Source organism: Esox lucius, chromosome 7 (genome assembly GCF_011004845.1).
Source record: "Esox lucius isolate fEsoLuc1 chromosome 7, fEsoLuc1.pri, whole genome shotgun sequence".
NCBI lineage: Eukaryota > Metazoa > Chordata > Actinopteri > Esociformes > Esocidae > Esox > Esox lucius.
Window position 1 is genome coordinate 7,216,473 of NC_047575.1, and position 18,828 is coordinate 7,235,300.

Sequence of the window (18,828 nt, forward strand, 5' to 3'; positions counted from 1 at the left end):
GTAGGCTACACCGGTAGTGGTCGATCAGAGCCCGCTCGTTCCACCCCGATCCCGCTGCCAGGGTCCGGAACTCCAGAGCGAACTCCTGCGCCGATCTCGTCTCCTGCCGTAGGTGGAACAGTCGTTCACCCGCCTCTCTCCCTTCGTGCGGATGGTCAAACACGACTCGGAAGCGGCGGGTGAACTCAGCGTAGCTGCCCTGGGTGGGCTGCTCGAAGTTCCAAACGGCGGTGGCCCACTCCAGGGCTTTCCCGGACAGGCAGGAGACGAGTGAAGAGATCTTCTGGGCTTCGGTCGGCGCAGGATACATTGCCTGGAGCGCGATGTCCAGTTGCAGCAGGAAACCCTGGCAGCGGTCCGCCGCCCCGTCGTAGGCCCTGGGTAGCGGAATGGCCATCGCTCCCGTGCTGGGCGGCGTGGCTTGGGAAGGCGTAGAGACGGCCGGTGCTGCGGGGTTCCGCTGGCTCAGCTCTAGGCGCTGCACCGCTTTCAGTACGCTGTCCATTGCAGCGCCTAGGCTGGCCAGCATTGTTGAGTGTACTTGGACTGCCTCCGCAACACCGACCTCGCCTGTGGCTCCTTCAGGCTCCATATCCTTGTTGTAGTATTGGTGTGTGATTCTGTCACGGCTTCGGTGGGTGGAACAAGGAGGAGCAGGAGAATGGCGTGGTAGAAGGATATTTATTTCTATCCAGTGTAAACACGTATATATGTATCTATATACACGAAGCGTCGCACAGCTCTTTCTACATAGACAGAGACAATCACACACAAAGACAGGGGGAGCAGAGGGAACATATATACCGGGGGGAAACAGCGATGATGAGGAACAGGTGCACTAAACGGGACACAGGTGAAATGTATGATGAGACGGTGGTGTCAGAAGGCCGGTGACGTCGACCGCTGGGGCCCGCCCACTGCAGGGGGAGGTGAACCAGCAGAGGTCGCAGTTGTCACAATACCTGACGATTTCAGCTGCCATTCTGCTGACACCTCCCCCGTGTTGTCCCTGTCCATCTGGTCATGCTTCCGACTTGGACTAAGTTTAAATAGACTCTGGACTCAGCCAACATGCATTTATAAATTTTTACAATTTGTACCCTTAATATGTTAACCCGGCACAGCCAGAAGAGGACTGGCCACCCCTCTGAGCCAGGTTTCTTTCTAACTTTCGGCTTTCCTATGGAGTTTTTCATAGCCACTGAAATTCAACACTACTGTAGTTTGCTCCTTGGGTTTCAAGGTCGGGTGTTTTGTAAAAGCACTTTGTGACAACAGCTAAAAAGAGCTTCTTAAATACATTTTATTGATTGATTGATAAACCAAATAAAGAAATGTGATTTGAAATCATGACACTACGTTTTAGATTTCATTAATATAAGTAAACATTAAATAAGCAAACGAAGGGAAAAGTTTGTCATGCAAATCATACTGAATTTCATCCACATAACAGTATATATTTTCACGAGTCAGGCAGGCAAAAAAATGCAATGAATGCTGGATCCATCCTTGACATGCTAGTGCCTCAATTTCTTCACAGGCCTTCGGTTGAAGAAGACTTACTTGGTTGTAAGGGTTGCGATCATATACTTTCAAGCAATTTTGAGCATGGCATGGTTGTTGGTGCCAAACGGGCCGGTCTGAGTATTTCACAATCTGCTCAGTTACTGGGATTTTCACGCACAAGCATTTCTAGGGTTTACAAAGAATGGTGTGAAAAGGGAAAAACATCCAGTATGCGGCAGTCCTGTGGGCAAAAATGCCTTGTTGATGCTAGAGGTCAGAGGAGAATGGGCCGACTGATTCAAGCTGATAGAAGAGCAACTTTTACCTTGTTACAACCGAGGTATGCAGCAAAGCATTTGTGAATCCACAACATGGTTTAATATTGTGGGGGATGTTTTCTTGGCACACTTTAGGCCCCTTAGTGCCAATTGGGCATCGTTTAAATGCCACGGCCTACCTGAGCATTGTTTCTGACCATGTCTATCCCTTTTTGACCACCATGTACCCATCCTCTGATGGCTACTTCCAGCAGGATAATGCACCATGTCACAAAGCTCAAATCATTTCAAATTGGTTTCTTGAACATGACAATGAGTTCACTGTACTGAAATGGCCCCCACAGTCACCAGATCTCAACCCAATAGAGCATCTTTGGGATGTGGTGGAACGGGAGCTTCGTGCCCTGGATGTGCATCCCACAAATCTCCATCAACTGCAAGATGCTATCCTATCAATATGGGCCAAACTTTCTAAAGAATGCTTTCAGCACCTTGTTGAATCAATGGCATGTAGAATTAAGGCAGTTCTGAAGGCGAAAGGGGGTCAAACACAGTATTAGTATGGTATTCCTAATAATCCTTTAGGTGAGTGTATAATGTGAACAATTAAATTGAAAAACAAACAAAAATATTCGAGGGGGAAAAGGTAAAAATAAAAACCTGTTTGCATCATTGTTCACAACCTCTTATAACTGGGGATGTGGCTGTGTTCAGAATTAACCAATCACATTCAAACTCATGTTAAATAGAAGTCATTACACCCCTGCCATCATTTAACGTGACTCGGATTAATCACAAATAAAGTTCAGCTGTTCTGATAGGGTTTTCCTGACATTTTCTTAGTTGCATCTCAGAGCAAAATTCACGGTCCGCAGAGATCTTCCAAAGCATCAGAGGGATCTCATTGTTGAAAGATATCAATAATTTCCAAAGCATTAGATATACCATGGAACACAGTGTAGACAGTCATCATCAAGTGGAGAAAATATGGCACAACAGAGACATTAACAAAAACTGGACGACCCTCCAAAATATATGAAAAGACGAGATGAGAACTAGTCAGGGAGGCTTCCAAGAGGCCTACAGAAACATTAAAGGAACTGCAGGAATTTCTGGCAAGTACTGGCTGTGTGCTACATGTGACAACAATCTCCCATATTCTTCAAATGAATGGGCTATGTGGTAGGGTGGCAAGACGGAAACCTTTTCTTTCAAAGAAAATCATCCAAGCCCAGCTGAACTTTGAAAAAAAACATAAAGTCTCCCAAAAGCACATGGTAAAATGTGTTATGGTCTGATGTAAGCAAGGTTGAACTTTTTGGCCATAATTCCAAAAGCTATGTTTGGCGCAAAAACAACACTGCACATCACCCAAAGAACATCATACCCACAGTGAAGCATGGTGGTGGCAGCATCATGCTTTGGGGCAAATAATGCCACGTCAAGATGTGCCATGCAAATAGACTCCTACCCAAAAAGACTGAGTGCTGTAATAAAATCAAAAGGTGCTAATACAAAGTATTAGTTTAAGGGTGTGCACACTTATGCAACCAGGTAATTTTTAATTTTTCCCCTCAAAGATTTCAGTTGGTTTTTCAATTGTTCATGTTATAGGTCCCATTAAAGGTGGAAAAAGTTCTGACATGTTTTTTCTTTGTCTCATTCTTTTACATCACAAGAACCTGGCATTTTAACAGGGGTGTGTAGACTTTTTATATCCACTGTATAACTACACTTTCTCAGAGACCCTCTGATAAAGTTTTCTGAGGCCTCCAAAGGTGAAGTCGGTGATAAATAACAAATTTAAGTAGAAAAAAACTGAAATGTGTGTGAATGGAATATTGTATGGTTTGAGTCATATATGACAGTTATATGAGTTTTAATGTATGATACTTCCAGAATGGGTGTCAACATCAGAGACTTGGGCGGATCCATTTTCTAGTCTACGCAGCGCTTTCAGTGCACTACTGGGCAAATGTGTGTTTGTGCAACGAAAAGAGGGCACGGGGTGGCCCTCATAAACAGGCTAATGATAATAGCAATAATAATGTATTACATTTGTAAAGGGCTTTTCATTACAGAGAAATAATCTCAAAGTGCATGAAAAAGAAAATAAGAATATTAAATTAGATGAACATGAAGTAAAATTAAATTATAATGATAATACAGTAAATTAAAATGACAATATCCATCCATCCATCCATCTTCTCCCGCTTATCCGGGGCCGGGTCGCGGGGGCAGCAGTCTAAGCAGGGATGCCCAGACTTCCCTCTCCCCAGACACTTCCTCTAGCTCTTCCGGGGGGACACCGAGGCGTTCCCAGGCCAGCCGGGAGACATAGTCCCTCCAGCGTGTCCTAGGTCTTCCCCGGGGTCTCCTCCCGGTGGGACGGGACCGGAACACCTTCCCAGGAAGGCGTTCCGGAGGCATCCGAAAAAGATGCCCAAGCCACCTCAGCTGACCCCTCTCGATGTGGAGGAGCAGTGGCTCTACTCTGAGCTCCTCCCGGGTGACCGAGCTTCTCACCCTATCTCTAAGGGATCGCCCAGCCACCCTGCGGAGAAAACTCATTTCGGCCGCCTGTATCCGGGATCTTGTCCTTTCGGTCATGACCCAAAGCTCATGACCATAGGTGAGAGTAGGAACGTAGATTGACCGGTAAATCGAGAGCTTCGCCTTGCGGCTCAGCTCTTTCTTCACCACGACAGACCGATACATCGACTGCATTACTGCAGAAGCTGCACCGATCCGTCTGTGATGACAATATGACAATACTTATTATTATATAATAATGTACAGTATAATTTGATTAAAGTGAAGTGTAAGCCAACCGAAAGATGTGTGTCTTAAGGCCTCCATGGCTGGCTGTGCAGGTTAGCTAGATTAATTTACACTCCTTGAAATTCGAAGACCACAAACAATTTATATAAAGGGGTATATACAGTGGGGAGAACAAGTATTTGATACACTGCTGATTTTGCAGGTTTCCCTACTTACAAAGCATGTAGAGGTCTGTCATTTTTATCATAGGTACACTTCAACTGTGAGAGACGGAATCTAAAACAAAAATCCAGAAAATCACATTGTAAAATGTTTTAATAATTAATTTGCATTTTACTGCATGACATAAGCATTTGATCACCTACCAACCAATAAGAATTTCGGGTCTCACAGACCTGTTAGTTTTTCTTTAAGAAGCCCTCCTGTTCTCCACTCATTACCTGTATTAACTGCACCTGTTTGAACTCGTAACCTGTATAATAGAAACCTGTCCACACACTCAATCAAACAGACTCCAACCTCTTCACAATGGCCAAGACCAGAGAGCTGTATAAGGACATCAGGGATATAATTGTAGACCTGCACAAGGCTGGAATGGGCTACAGGACAATAGGCAAGCAGCTTGGTGAGAAGGCAACAACTGTTGGCGCAATTATTAGAAAATGGAAGAAGTTCAAGATGACGGTCAATCTCCCTCTGTCTGGGGCTCCATGCAAGATCTCACCTCGTGGGGCATCAATGATCGTGAGGAAGGTGAGGGATCAGCCCAGAACTACACGGCAGGACCTGGTCAATGACCTGAAGAGAGCTGGGACCACAGTCTCAAAGAAAACCATTAGTAACACACTATGCCGTCATGGATTAAAATCCTGCAACGCACTCAAGGTCCCCCTGCTCAAGCCAGCGCATGTCCAGGCCCGTCTGAAGTTTGCCAATGACCATATGGATGATCCAGAGGAGGAATGGGAGAAGGTCATGTGGTCTGATGTGACAAAAATTTAGCTTTTTGGTCTAAACTCCGCTGTGTTTGGCGGATGAAGAAGGACAAGTACAACCCCAAGAACACCATCCCAACCCTGAAGCATGGAGGTGGAAACATCCTTCTTTGGGGATGCTTTTCTGCAATGGTGACAGGACAACTGCACCGTATTGAGGGGAGGATGGATGGGGCCATGTATCGCAAGATCTTGGCCAACAACCTCCTTCCCTCAGTAAGAGCATTGAAGATGGGTCGTGGCTGGATCTTCCAGCATGACAACGACCCGAAACACACAGCCAGGGCAACTAAGGAGTGGCTTCCGTAAGAAGAATCTCAAGGTCCTGGAGTGGCCCAGCCAGTCTCCAGACCTGAACCCAATAGAAAATCTTTGGAGGGAGCTGAAAGTCCGTATTGCCCAGCGACAGCCCTGAAACCTGAAGGATCTGGAGAAGGTCTGTATGGAGGAGTGGGCCAAAATCCCTGCTGCAGTGTGTGCAAACCTGGTCAAGAACTACAGGAAACATATGACCTCTGTCATTGCAAACAAAGGTTTCTGTTCCAAATATTAGGTTCTGCTTTTCTGATGTATCAAATACTTATGTCATGCAATAAAATGCTACACAGTGATTTTCTGGATTTTTGTTATAGATTCCGTCACTCTCAGTTGAAGAGTACCTATGATAAAATCGGCAGTGTATCAAATACTTGTTCTCCCCACTGTAAGAATTGCTTGTAGTTATTATTACATTTTCTGACGTGAAAATCCTCCGGGTTGTCAGACAAGAAAGATGTCAGATCCCAAGGCGGCTGATACCCACCGATTCAATTCAAAGCCTCAGGACCTGACAGATGCTTATGGTCCGCCCAGCAATTTTCCTGACATTGATGTTTATGACCCACAAACTGTTGGAGACAGGGTGGAACCGATTCACAATGGATGAAGTCCAAATACGGGTAGGTTGCTATAGCTAGATATGTCTTCACATATCGTTAAAAGGAACTACAGACATTTTCAGCTAGCTAGCTATTTTTATATGCTGGAAAATCGAGGCCCAGGATTTGGTTCCGCCTAGTTATCTGGCTTATCTAGCTAGCCAACTAGCACTGTGAGCTACACAAGTGGTTGACATTAGGTAGCGTTAGCTACCGAGTTAGCATTTCATTGTTGGTTGTTTTAATACATTTTTGTTTTTGTTTCCAATGAATGCTTCTATTGTTCGAAGAAGATGTAGTGACTATGAGTGGCTGAACAATGAGTTGGAATGAGACAGTAGGTCAGTACAGTAGTAGTTCACAAAAACATTTTTTGGGGAGGAATATGTTTGAAATATAGGACATTACTACACTGTTCAAAAATATTAAGGGAACATGTCATCACAGTATAAAACAGAGTCAATAAAACTTCAGGGATTTCAATCTGTCCAGTTAGGAAGCATGAGCGATTGTGAATCAATGTCACATGTTTTGGTGCAAATTAAAGTGACAACAGGCGCACTGGAGAGGACAAAAAGCAAGAATACCCCCAAAAAGGGAATGGTTTTGCAGGTGGTGGCCACAGGCAATTGCTCTCTCCTTATCAGGTTGCACTGCTAGTCCAGCTCCTCCAGGATGGCAGATCCATACGTGCTGTCGAAAGAAGGTTTGCTGTGTCTCCCAGTACTGTCTCAAAAGCATTAGACTATATTTTGTTAGTTCTTAGTTGTGTGTGGATGGGAGTGGTTTTTCTGAAAACTTTGTTATACATATTTACATATTTACATATTTACATATCATATTTTTCATGAATATGTAATAACCAGTTCAAACACGTTGGACAATATTGTATGCTTTTTAGGTAGTGACTTTTAGTTTCATTATTTTAATGACTAAAGCCATGTGACCTTTGCAAAAGGAAGTGGAGCACGCATTTCTGCTACGCGTAGCTATATAAATGAGGATGACAACAAGGAAGACAACACCCGCACACAAATTCTAAATACAAGCAAAGACCTGGCTTCAGTTCTTCGTACTGGACATAAAAATGGTTGGAATCTGGTTATTCCTTCTCATCTCTCTCCAAGGATATAAGGCTTCATTCACCCCTAGTAAGATCTTTCTATTGGAATATTGATTTTGAATATATTTTTATCAATATATTATTATTATTCATGCTTTAACTTTTCAAAGGTGCATTTATTAATATTGATAGAATTTGTTTTGTTTTTTGTCCCAAATATTTGGTTTGGTTCTTCTCTCATTGTCAGTTAGTGGTTTTATATTGGTTTTATTTCTTGGCATTATTGAAATAATAAGTACCATTGTTATTTTATGCCAAGTCCTCTAGCAATAAAATGTATCAAACAACTGAACATTTGTAAAATTGTAAACACTTCTGAAAAAGGCTTGATATAAAGAAAAGTTACAAAATACTGCTTCGGTTCCTACCGCTGCTGTGCCGCCGAAAGTCCCCTGCTAGAGTACCATGTGGTTTCCTGTAAAAATGCCATCCATCTCATAATATGATTTAGCAGTCATATGCACATTCTATTCAGAATAGAGTTTAATGTGTGGTGAAAAAAAATACTATTCTAGACATTTTAAAGGGATAGCCTAGTTTACCAAAATTATACCAAACTAAATGATATTGGTTTATTCTGTATGCTAGTGTTTCACAAACTAGGTCCCATTCAGAACTGGAATCACACAAGTAACCTCCGGTAGACGCGCAATGCAGTTTAATTAAAAAGAGTGGACAGGATCAGGCAGTAAATTAGACTGGGAGGACTGTTCAAAAATCATGATGTTTTTTTTTCTCCACACACAACAAACATATTTATTGGCAGATCTTTTTAATGATGCAGTCTGGGACAAAACTAATCAAACTATGAAACTACCCATTTTAGGCAGTAATATGTTGTTCATATATCGTTCAGTCAATCAAATGTATTTTATTTATCAAGCTTATTTTACATATTTATTTTACTTAATTGATTTCTTTACAATCTAATCAAAAGTGCCAAACACAGACTTCCTGTTTTCATTTGCCATGACAAAAGGCTGGAAGTCTAACCTGTTGAATGGGACTGACAGCCACATTGTTTATGCGACTTTACAACAAGATACTTCTCAGCCAGGTTTTCAGACTTCTTAATGTACTGAAACTACTTTTGGCTTCTGAGGATACAGGAACAACCATCAGAATTTAAATGAGGGCTTCGACCTGAACAAAAACACCATGGACCTCAGGTAACTGATCCCAGAGAAGAGTTGCAGCTTCAATACTTGTTGAGTACTGGTTTTGCATCTTGAACATGGCCAGCTGCATGTCAAGTGACTGTCAGTCCACCACAGTAGCATCCTTTTCCCCTGAGAGAAAGAATTTCTCAAGTTTAACCAGATTTTTCCAGGCCATCCTGTGGCTCATTTAGTTGCATGTCCATCACGTCGAGCACTTTGGAAAAACCCTGCCTTGTAAAAATCCTTTGGGTTTGTTGGTGAATATGAGGCAAAATTGCCAGAGAAGCACTTTGCTGGATTTTGGATCTAGGGCATCTGAGTGCGCTGAATGTTGACTATAGCAATTAACTATTTTGCCATGTCATAGATGTGTGGAAACTGATTATCTGACACTTTTGCCTTAAGTGTGGTTTTCACACTGTCCACTACAGCAAGCATCCCAGCAACTCTCAGTTTGCTTCTTTAGGGTGCAACTTATGCACTCTGATTTTAGTCTGACTCCATTACCTAAGTGACTGCAGGGAGTCCTAGGCCTGTGATGCCCTTCTCAAACCTCTCCAGCAACCCCCACTGCTCTTTTTGAAGTCTCTGATTAATCAGATTAGTTCATTTCCTCCAGGCTGAGAAGCATATAATCATACTGATCTAACACAGACTTCAGTGCTGGCATCCTAACAGTCCACCTTATTTGACATGAGGGCTTAAGGCTTATGAATGTACCACCCTCAGATTTGCCTGACTGGTTTTACTGGCAACCCACTTCAGTGCATCACCTGTCATAGAGGACGATGAGCAGGCAGCCTGGATGGACAAGACTGACATAGTGAAGGCCAAAATGCCCAAACTGAGTTAGCAGCTGCGTTGCTCTTACCCTGGCCTGTGTTCCTTTTGTTTCCCCAAAATGTTAGCAGCACCATCACATTTGCCCACAAAGACCCGACAAAGGCACGTTTAAATAGCAATGTCTGTCATGTTCCCTCTGGTTAAGAAAAAACTACCAAGACCTCATGAGGCACAAGATTCTAATCAACGTAACTGATAATGAAATACTCTTCCCTTCCCCCAACAGCTTGGGTACACTCAATGATCATTTCATTTTGAACTCTTGGTACAGTATAATCTTGGCTGATTTTCACCAATGTAATGAGTACAGGTTCATCTTCAGCCCCACATCTTGAGTACCACCGGTAATTATGGAGTACTGGAGCAGTGGTAGATTTCTACATTTATTTGTAATTTCTCTAACAAAGGTGTTGGCCAAAATGTTCAAGATTTTGACTGTGTGTCAGCCATGAAATGAATACAGGATCATCTTCAGCTCTAACAAGTACAAATTGTCTTCATTATCTTCATGGCCCTTGAGAGCTGATCCCTGACGCATTAAAAGACAGACAGAACCAATTACTTTCTTCAGGCAAGTCCTTGCCTCTTTCTGCTTCACAGCTCTCATTGTAGAAAGTTAGGTAGCAATTTGTTTTGCAGGAAATCACTATGAAATAAAATAGAAACAAAGAGAAAACAACTAGGTAACAACATGGTAACTACACATAAATGCTTAGCATGTTTCTGCAGAAATTAAAAGGTAACTGCTAGGAATGTTTTCCAACCAAACATGGATTAGCATGCTAGGGATGAGCATGCTAATTACCCATTCATCCTTTGTTGTTGCTTAAATAAAAGTGAAACTTTAAGGAAATCAACAGAGAATTAACAATTAACAACCAAAATATGCTTGCTTTAAATGTATTTTTTATTTAACCAATATATGCATATCAAACTTTCTTTGAAAGAAACAACATACAGAAAAAGATGACTGCTACAAACCAACTTTCAGCACTTCTTGCTCTTGTTAATCTTTTTAAGTCTCCTTTTCTCTATCAGTATGAGTCCAAATACATAAAAGAGGCTTATGTGAAGATTTTATCTACACTACCTTTTGACCTGTAGATGACAGCAAACATTAATGAAATATAAAAATGTAATTATTACTAGAATCATTATTTGTAATCTAATAAAATTACACAACATAAACACCCTGCCAATTTATTTTTATTAAATGGAACACTACTGTACTTTAAAGGCTGAGGAGTTACATTCTGTCAACATGGCTTTTAGAAAAACAAGTGTGTCAATAAAAACCCTTACAAATGGTCCACAACATATTTCATGACAGCCCCTTAATAGGCGGGGTTTGCAAGTTCCTTGATGTCAATGGACCCAAGGGTAATCTTTTTTTTTTATATACTTTAGTTCCAAATAAAAGTTTTTGCTGATAGATTTCCATAAATCATCTATGCCCCCAGCACAATAATGACAAAGCGTAAAACATGGGGGCTAAGACGGGGGGGTCCAATGACACTGTGGCCCCATTCGGGGGAGGCCCTGGACCTGGCCCAACAGACAGGAAGTCAATCCAAACACATTACCAAACACCAACTAAAGGGACTCCAACCAACCGCAAGCACCCTGAAATGAGGGCCAAGTATTTCCAGCAGAGATCACCCCAAATTGCCCAATAGGCACCACGGAGAGACAAAAAGCAAGTGACTCCGACCCCGAATGGCATTGGAGAGAGGGCGTCCCAGTGGCGATGAGAGCCCCCCGAGCTAGACAGCAAGGGTGGACTGTATCAAGCCTTTCTGTTCACCTTCAAACCCCTGGGCCAGACTTAATCATAGACCATGCTTAAGAGATAAGTCTTTAGTTGAAATTGTTTGTACTGAGTCTTTCTCAACTTAATTGGCAGATCATTCCACAGTAGTGGAGCTCTATGAAAGAAAGCACTGCCTTAGGCTGTTTGTTTAAAAATGTTAGATACAGTTTGAAGGCCTGCATCTTTTGATCTTAGGTTTCATGTAGGTATTATTTGGCTGGATCATTTCAGCGAGATCAGTAGGAGCATGTCCATGTATTGCTTTATAGGTTTTCAATAAAACCTTAAAATCAGCCCTGTCCCTGACAAGCAGCCAGTTTAAAGAGGCTAATACTGGTGTATTGTGTCCAATTTTTATAGTTCAAGTTAGGATTCTATTTAGGGTAACCGGAGAGAAGGGCATTGCAGTAATCAAATCTAGAAGTAACAAAAGCATGGATTCGTTTTTCAGCATCAGCTTCTGATTTTTTCAATGTACCGAAGATGGAAAAAAGCATCATTTGAGATCTACAGGTGCTGGTCATAAAATTTGAATATCATCAAAAAGTTGATTTATTTCAGTAATTCCATTCAAAAAGTGAAACTTGTATAATGTATACATTCATTCCACACAGACGGATATTTTTCAAGTGTTTATTTCTTTCAATTTTGATGATTTTAACTGACAACTAATGAAAACCCCAAATTCAGTATCTCAGAAAATTAGAATTTTGTGAAAAGGTTCAATATTGAAGACACCTGGTGCCACACTCCAATCAGCTAATTATCTCAAAACACCTGCAAAGGCCTTTAAATGGTCTCTCAGTCTAGTTCTGTAGGCTACACAATCATGGGGAAGACTGCTGACTTGACAGCTGTCCAAAAGACGACCATTGACACCTTGCACAAGGAGGGCAAGACACAAAAGGTCATAGCTAAAGAGGCTGGCTGTTCACAGAGCTCTGTGTCCAAGCACATTAATAGAGAGTCGAAGGGAAGGAAAAATGTGGTAGAAAAAAGTGTACAAGCAATAGGGATAACCACATCCTGGAGAGGATTGTGAAACAAAACCCATTAAAAAATGTGGGGGAGATTCACAGAGTGGAATGCAGCTGGAGTCTGCTTCAAGAACCACCACACAGAGACGTATGCAAGACATGGGTTTCTGCTGACGCATTCCTTGTGTCAAGCCACTCTTGAACAAGACACAGCTTCAGAAGCATCTCGCCTGGGATGAAGACAAAAAGGACTGGACTGCTGTTGAGTTATGTTCTCTGATTAAAGTAAATTTTGCATTTCCTTTGGAAATCAAGGTCCCAGAGTCTGGAGCAAGAGATGAGAGGCACAGAATCCACGTTGCTTGAAGTCCAGTGTAAAGTTTCCACAGTCAGTGATGGTTTGGGGTGCCATGTCATCTGCTGGTGTTGGTCCACTGTGTTTTCTGAGGTCCAAGGTCAACGCAGCCGTCTACCAGGTAGTTTTAGAGCACTTCTTACCACCTGCACACAGTGCTAAAGCTACCAGTACCTGGTTTAAGGACCATGGTATTCCTGTTCTTAATTGGCCAGCAAACTCGCCTGACCTTAACCCTATAGAAAATCTATGGGGTATTGTAAAGAGGAAGATGCGGTACGCCAGACCCAACAATGCAGAAGAGCTGATGGCGCCGCATTGCTGCAGTAATTCAGGCAAAAGGAGCACCAACTAAGTATTGAGTGCTGTACATGCTTATACTTTTCATGTTCATACTTTTCAGTTGGCCAACATTTCTTTTTTTTGTATTGGTCTCAAGTAATATTCAAATTTTCTGAGATACTGAATTTGGGATTTTCATTAGTTGTCCGTTATAATCATCACAATTAAAAGAAATAAACATTTGAAATATATCAGTCTGTATGTAATGAATGAATATAATATACAAGTTTAACTTTTTGAATGGAATTACTGAAATAAATCAACTTTTTGATGATATTCAAATTTTATGACCAGCACCTGTATTTTATGTTCATCAAATGAGAGGTCAGGGTCGAGGGTAATGCCAAGGTTTCTCACAGTTTTTGGGATACGACCATACAACAGTCGAGGTTCACTGTGAGATCTGCCAGCAAAACTCTATGTTTCTTGGGTCCTAAAACAAGCATTTCAGTTTTTCCTGAGTTTAAAGGCAAGCTCTCTGTCATCCACTTCTTAATATCTGAAACGCATGCTTCCAAAATAGCTAATTTTGGGTCTTCTTTCATCAAAATATACAACTCTGTGTCATCAGCATAACAGTGAAAATTGACATTGTGATTCTAGATGACATCACCCAGAGACAGCATATATAGTGAAAACAATAATAGGCCCAAAACTTAGCCTTGAGGAACACCAAAACATACCTTTGATTTGTCAGAGGAAATGCCATCAACACATACAAACGGATATCTTTCAGATAAAGAAGATTTAAACAAGGCTAAAACATGTCCACATAGCCCAATATGGGTTTCCAGTCTCGCTCAAAGGAGGGAGTGAAACAGAGTATCAAAGGCAGCACAAAAATCAAATAGCAACAGAATGGATGCGGAACCTTTGTCTGAGGCCATTAGAAAGGTAATTTGTTACCTTCAGGAGTGCAGTCTCAGTGCTATGGTGGGGTCAGACTGGAGCATTTCATAAAGGTTATTTGTCTTCAGGAAGGCATTCAGTAGCTGGGAAACAATTTTTTCTAAGATTTTTGAGAGGAATGAGAGGTTGGATAATGGTCTATAGTTGTTTAATATATCTGGATCTAGATTAGATTTTTTTTTCCACAATTTTTTATGAGTTTGGTACACATCTGGAGGATAGGGAGCAATTAATTATGTTCAACATTGGCTGATCTAGCACAGGAAGTAGCTGGGTTTAGAACTCATTACTAATTTAGTGAACATGTCGAGTGATACAGGGTCAAAAAATTTAAGTATCCCCATTGACACCAGGTCAGAGAAGTTCTGGGTAATCTGCTGCCTTGCACTCATTGGGAATAAAATAAATGTCACAGTGCTGATCTTTTTATCAAAACAAATAGCAGGTTTGACGCCAGTGTACTGTATAGACATTAATTACAAAGAGAAAAAATGTGCCACAACGCACTGAAAGAGATGAATAAAGAAATGTATGGAAAAAATAAAAGCAGCTATGGAGAATCTGTAATGTTGCAGGCAGAAGGCAGGTCATCAGTTAATTACTCTTTTTTAATTTTAAAACAATATTTATGTTGTTGCATTGACAGTGTTATCTGAATATTTGTAACTTTCATGTGATAAGTGAATCATTCACATCTGTTCCGCATTTTACTGTGAACCATATTTAGATAAACTGTTACAGATAATATAAACTATTTGAAGATATTGATAGTATTTTTTTTAGTGTATACATTTTAAAAAATGTATTAACCTTTTTAGTCAAATTACAGTGTCAGAGTTGGTAGGGAGGTTCTCGCCATTTGGGTCATTTCCTGTCATTTTGTGGGGGAGAACTGCTCATATTTATAACACGTCAGCCTTGATACCTATAGAAAGGATAACAATGTGTAAAAAATTGCAGTTTCTATTTCCAATTGCACGCAACCTACTTCCATTCTGGCTTTCATGAAATTGTATGGATGATTCAAGATGAACTCTTCAACTGTTGCTTTTGCAGGTGTCAACTGTCTGATCATGAACCTGGATTATGTCATCTGTAGATGGAGTGAATGGGGGAGCCCAGAGGTGAACTCCACCTTCTTCCACAACAAGTTAGTGTAATGACTCGACTGTGTCATACTTTCAACATGTTTAGTAGGAAATTAGTGGTGGGGGTGTGTTGGTGACACATAGGTACTAATTGACATTCTTCTTTTTATATGGTTTGTCTTTAGTTTCAACACAAGTAATGAGCATATGGAGGAGTGCTCTGCATATCTCCAGGAGAAAGGTTATGCTGTGGGATGTAGACTGGAGTATGAAATGGCTGACAGGTTTAGAACACTACTAACCAAGCTGGTTCATCAGAACAAGACATATGAGCAGAAACATGACCTCAAAGACAAGGGTAGGTTTTGTATAATCAAATCAGAATATTCAGCATGCACTGGGACGGTTTGCAGCCGAGTGTGAAGCGGTGGGGATGAAAATCAGTACCTCCAAATCCGAGGCCATGGTCCTCAGTCGGAAAAGGGTGGCTTGCCCACTTCAGGTTGGTGGAGAGTGCCTGCCTCAAGTGGAGGAGTTTAAGTATCTAGGGGTCTTGTTCACGAGTGAGGGAAGGATGGAACGGGATATTGACAGACGGATCGGTGCAGCTTCTGCAGTAATGCAGACGATGTATCGGTCTGTCGTGGTGAAGAAAGAGCTGAGCCGCAAGGCGAAGCTCTCGATTTACCAGTCAATCTACGTTCCTACTCTCACCTATGGTCATGAGCTTTGGGTCATGACCGAAAGGACAAGATCCCGGATACAGGCGGCCGAAATGAGCTTTTTCCGCAGGGTGGCCGGGCGATCCCTTAGAGATAGGGTGAGAAGCTCGGTCACCCGGGAGGAGCTCAGAGTAGAGCCGCTGCTCCTCCACATCAAGAGGGGTCAGCTGAGGTGGCTTGGGCATCTTTTTCGGATGCCTCCGGAACGCCTTCCTGGGAAGGTGTTCCGGTCCCGTCCCACCGGGAGGAGACCCCGGGGAAGACCTAGGACACGCTGGAGGGACTATGTCTCCCGGCTGGCCTGGGAACGCCTCGGTGTCCCCCCGGAAGAGCTAGAGGAAGTGTCTGGGGAGAGGGAAGTCTGGGCATCCCTGCTTAGACTGCTGCCCCCGCGACCCGGCCCCGGATAAGCGGTTGAAAGTGGATGGATGGAAATCAGAATATACAGAACAGTATTTGACGTAAATAGGAATTTCACAAGAGTTTTCCTGTATTCAACATCAATGTTTTTTCTAGTGAAGCTTTACCCTCCTGCCAACCTTTCATTGGTGATGAGCGAAGCCCAAGAGCTGAATCTGTACTGGAACAATAGCAAGATAAACCACTGCTTTGAGAGTGAAGTGCGCTATAGAATAAACAACGACAACTGGCAGGTGGGCTGGGGAGGAACTGGAGGATTGTGTGGACATATTAACATACTGTTCATGTTTCAGCAACAAATACAGTTTTTGACAACTTTCTCTCCAGTTTAATTTCATTTTTTTTTTTCTTAGAGTACTTCTCCAAGGCGGGAACAGACTCATACTGTGCCTTTCCCCTCAAATAGTCAGTATGAGTTTCAAGTCAGGACAAGGATACACAATGGCTGTTGTGAGTCCAAGTTCTGGAGTGAATGGAGTCAGATCATCCTCTGGGATTCCATGAAGGGAAATAACACCACAGGTACATGAATAGAAATTATCCCTTATGTTTAATTGCTTTGAGGATGTGCTCAGACATGTTTCAGGAACTTAGTTATGCTAAGAACAATGTCATTATTTATTTTGTCCTGTTTTTTTTTGTCCTAGAAAAACATGACAGCTCAATGCCTTTCTGGAAGCCATTGCTGTCATTTGTGGGTACCTTGGTACTGTTAATTTTGGCCTGCATGCTCGTCTGTGGGGAAAGGTGGGTCTGCCAGCCAAAGTTAGCCCCAGACCTAGACCCCCAATAAAGATTCAGTAGTAAACAAACTGGAATGCTCCATTCTTCCTTTTAAATATGCTATAATCTGATTCTGAGTTGACTTTATATGTTTTTGTAGAGAACGGCTGAGATTTTTCCTCATTCCCATTGTGCCTAATCCAGGCAAGAATCTGAAGGACCTTCTTGACAGTGACAATGAAGAGGTAATGATTGTTACTTCTTGGTATTACTTCAATATTTATCTAATAAGTGTTACTGTTATCTATTGTGTAATTCCATTGCATGTAACCTTTATGTTTGAAGGGATTGCCACACATCTCCAAGCACATTAGCTTCCAACCCAACTTTACAGAGTTGACCTGTTCTGTTAGTGAGTATACACGGGTTCCCCTAACTGGCAGCATCAGTGAGTCTGAGAGCAACCTCTCCAACCCAACCAACCAGTCAGACTGCCTATCCTCATGCTCCTCCTCAGCTTCCACTCTTCCTGACACAAGTGAAAATTAAAAGGCTGGTATTGAGTGAATTTTTTTTATTTCCTTGTTTCTAAAGATGCTTTCACATGATCCACGGATTGAAATGAACAAAATTCTTCAAGCACACCCTATTCTAAAAACACTCTCTCACGCTGTCTAAAAAAGATCTCTCCCTGTCGGACATTTCACCACCAAATATTCTAATCTGCTCTACGAATGAACAACAAGCTAACTCTGCAAATGGTACTACTTTAATGAAGTTGGATAAATGCTGAATCAATATCGGCTAGGTCACATAATGATCACTGTATTCTATTTAACAGAACCAATTATCATAGCAGAGTACTATAAGAAAAAAGCACCACTACATTCTATTTTGAATGGTTATTGTCACAGGTGAAACTATGCAGCATTTTTCTGCATATTAACCATTTGATATCAATCAGCATCATTTAGCTATGCATTTAGATCTTCTAGGATCCAAAGTGTTGTCTGGAAGCAGCCTACAGTGTTGTTTTGAGCATTGTAAAGTGAAAATTGTTTAGAGATTATGGAAACCATATTGCTATCTCACTTCACAGTTTGTGGGCACCCTTCAAGTAACTTCCCATGGAGGCTGTCCTATTATTCTAAATATCCACATTTGCTACTACCAGTGACATGTTATGAGATACAATTCAGATGCCCAATGGGGTGAACATTTACATGGGCTTATCCCAAGGGGAAGCAACATTAGCTGTAATATTAGTATAATACTAATTAATCAATGTGAAGTCCTGATGATTCAATACTACGCTACTTCTCCTTCACCCATTGAAGTAAACAATATTTTAGAAACCTTGGGGGTTGTTACTGGCATCAACAAACTAGCAGTGGCTATATTCATATCACTTAGCCATGGCATGGTATTGAAATGTCAACTATGGACTTTTTAACCAACCAAACCTTTGCCGTGTCAGGATGTGGTGGTTTTTTAGTAATGTTAGATGCTATAATATTTTAGATTTATTTTGCAGAATACAGTGATGATCATATGATCTTGCAGACATTAATTCAGCTTTAATCTGAGTTTATTCAATGAGCATGCTTCATTCGCCTGTATCATGTCCTCTTTGCATGAATAGAATTGACCTGTGTAGAATGTGGTCTACACATATTAGAAAGCTTTAGCAAACTATGATTCTTTTAATCCATTGGACTAAAGATTATATTTTCATAATAAAAATGTGAAACAAGGGGCTAGTGATACAATACATAGAAATCCTTTTCCTTTTATTCTGGATCAACATTATAAACGTTTGTCTATAACAATGCAATGTGTGCTATGTTGTAATCCTGTTATTAGAATTGACTGACCAGAT

General features: G+C 41.5%; 1 protein-coding gene across 1 annotated transcript; it reads left to right on the forward strand.

Moving 5' to 3' along the window:
• Positions 1-389: 389 nt before the first annotated feature.
• Positions 390-17,516, forward strand: LOC105024667 (cytokine receptor common subunit gamma). The gene is given in 9 exon segments (XM_034293395.1): positions 390-444; positions 7,527-7,628; positions 15,053-15,146; positions 15,270-15,442; positions 16,323-16,459; positions 16,580-16,748; positions 16,874-16,973; positions 17,110-17,194; positions 17,295-17,516. Coding segments are annotated over 9 exon segments (1,137 nt in total).
• The last annotated feature ends 1,312 nt before the right edge of the window (positions 17,517-18,828 follow it).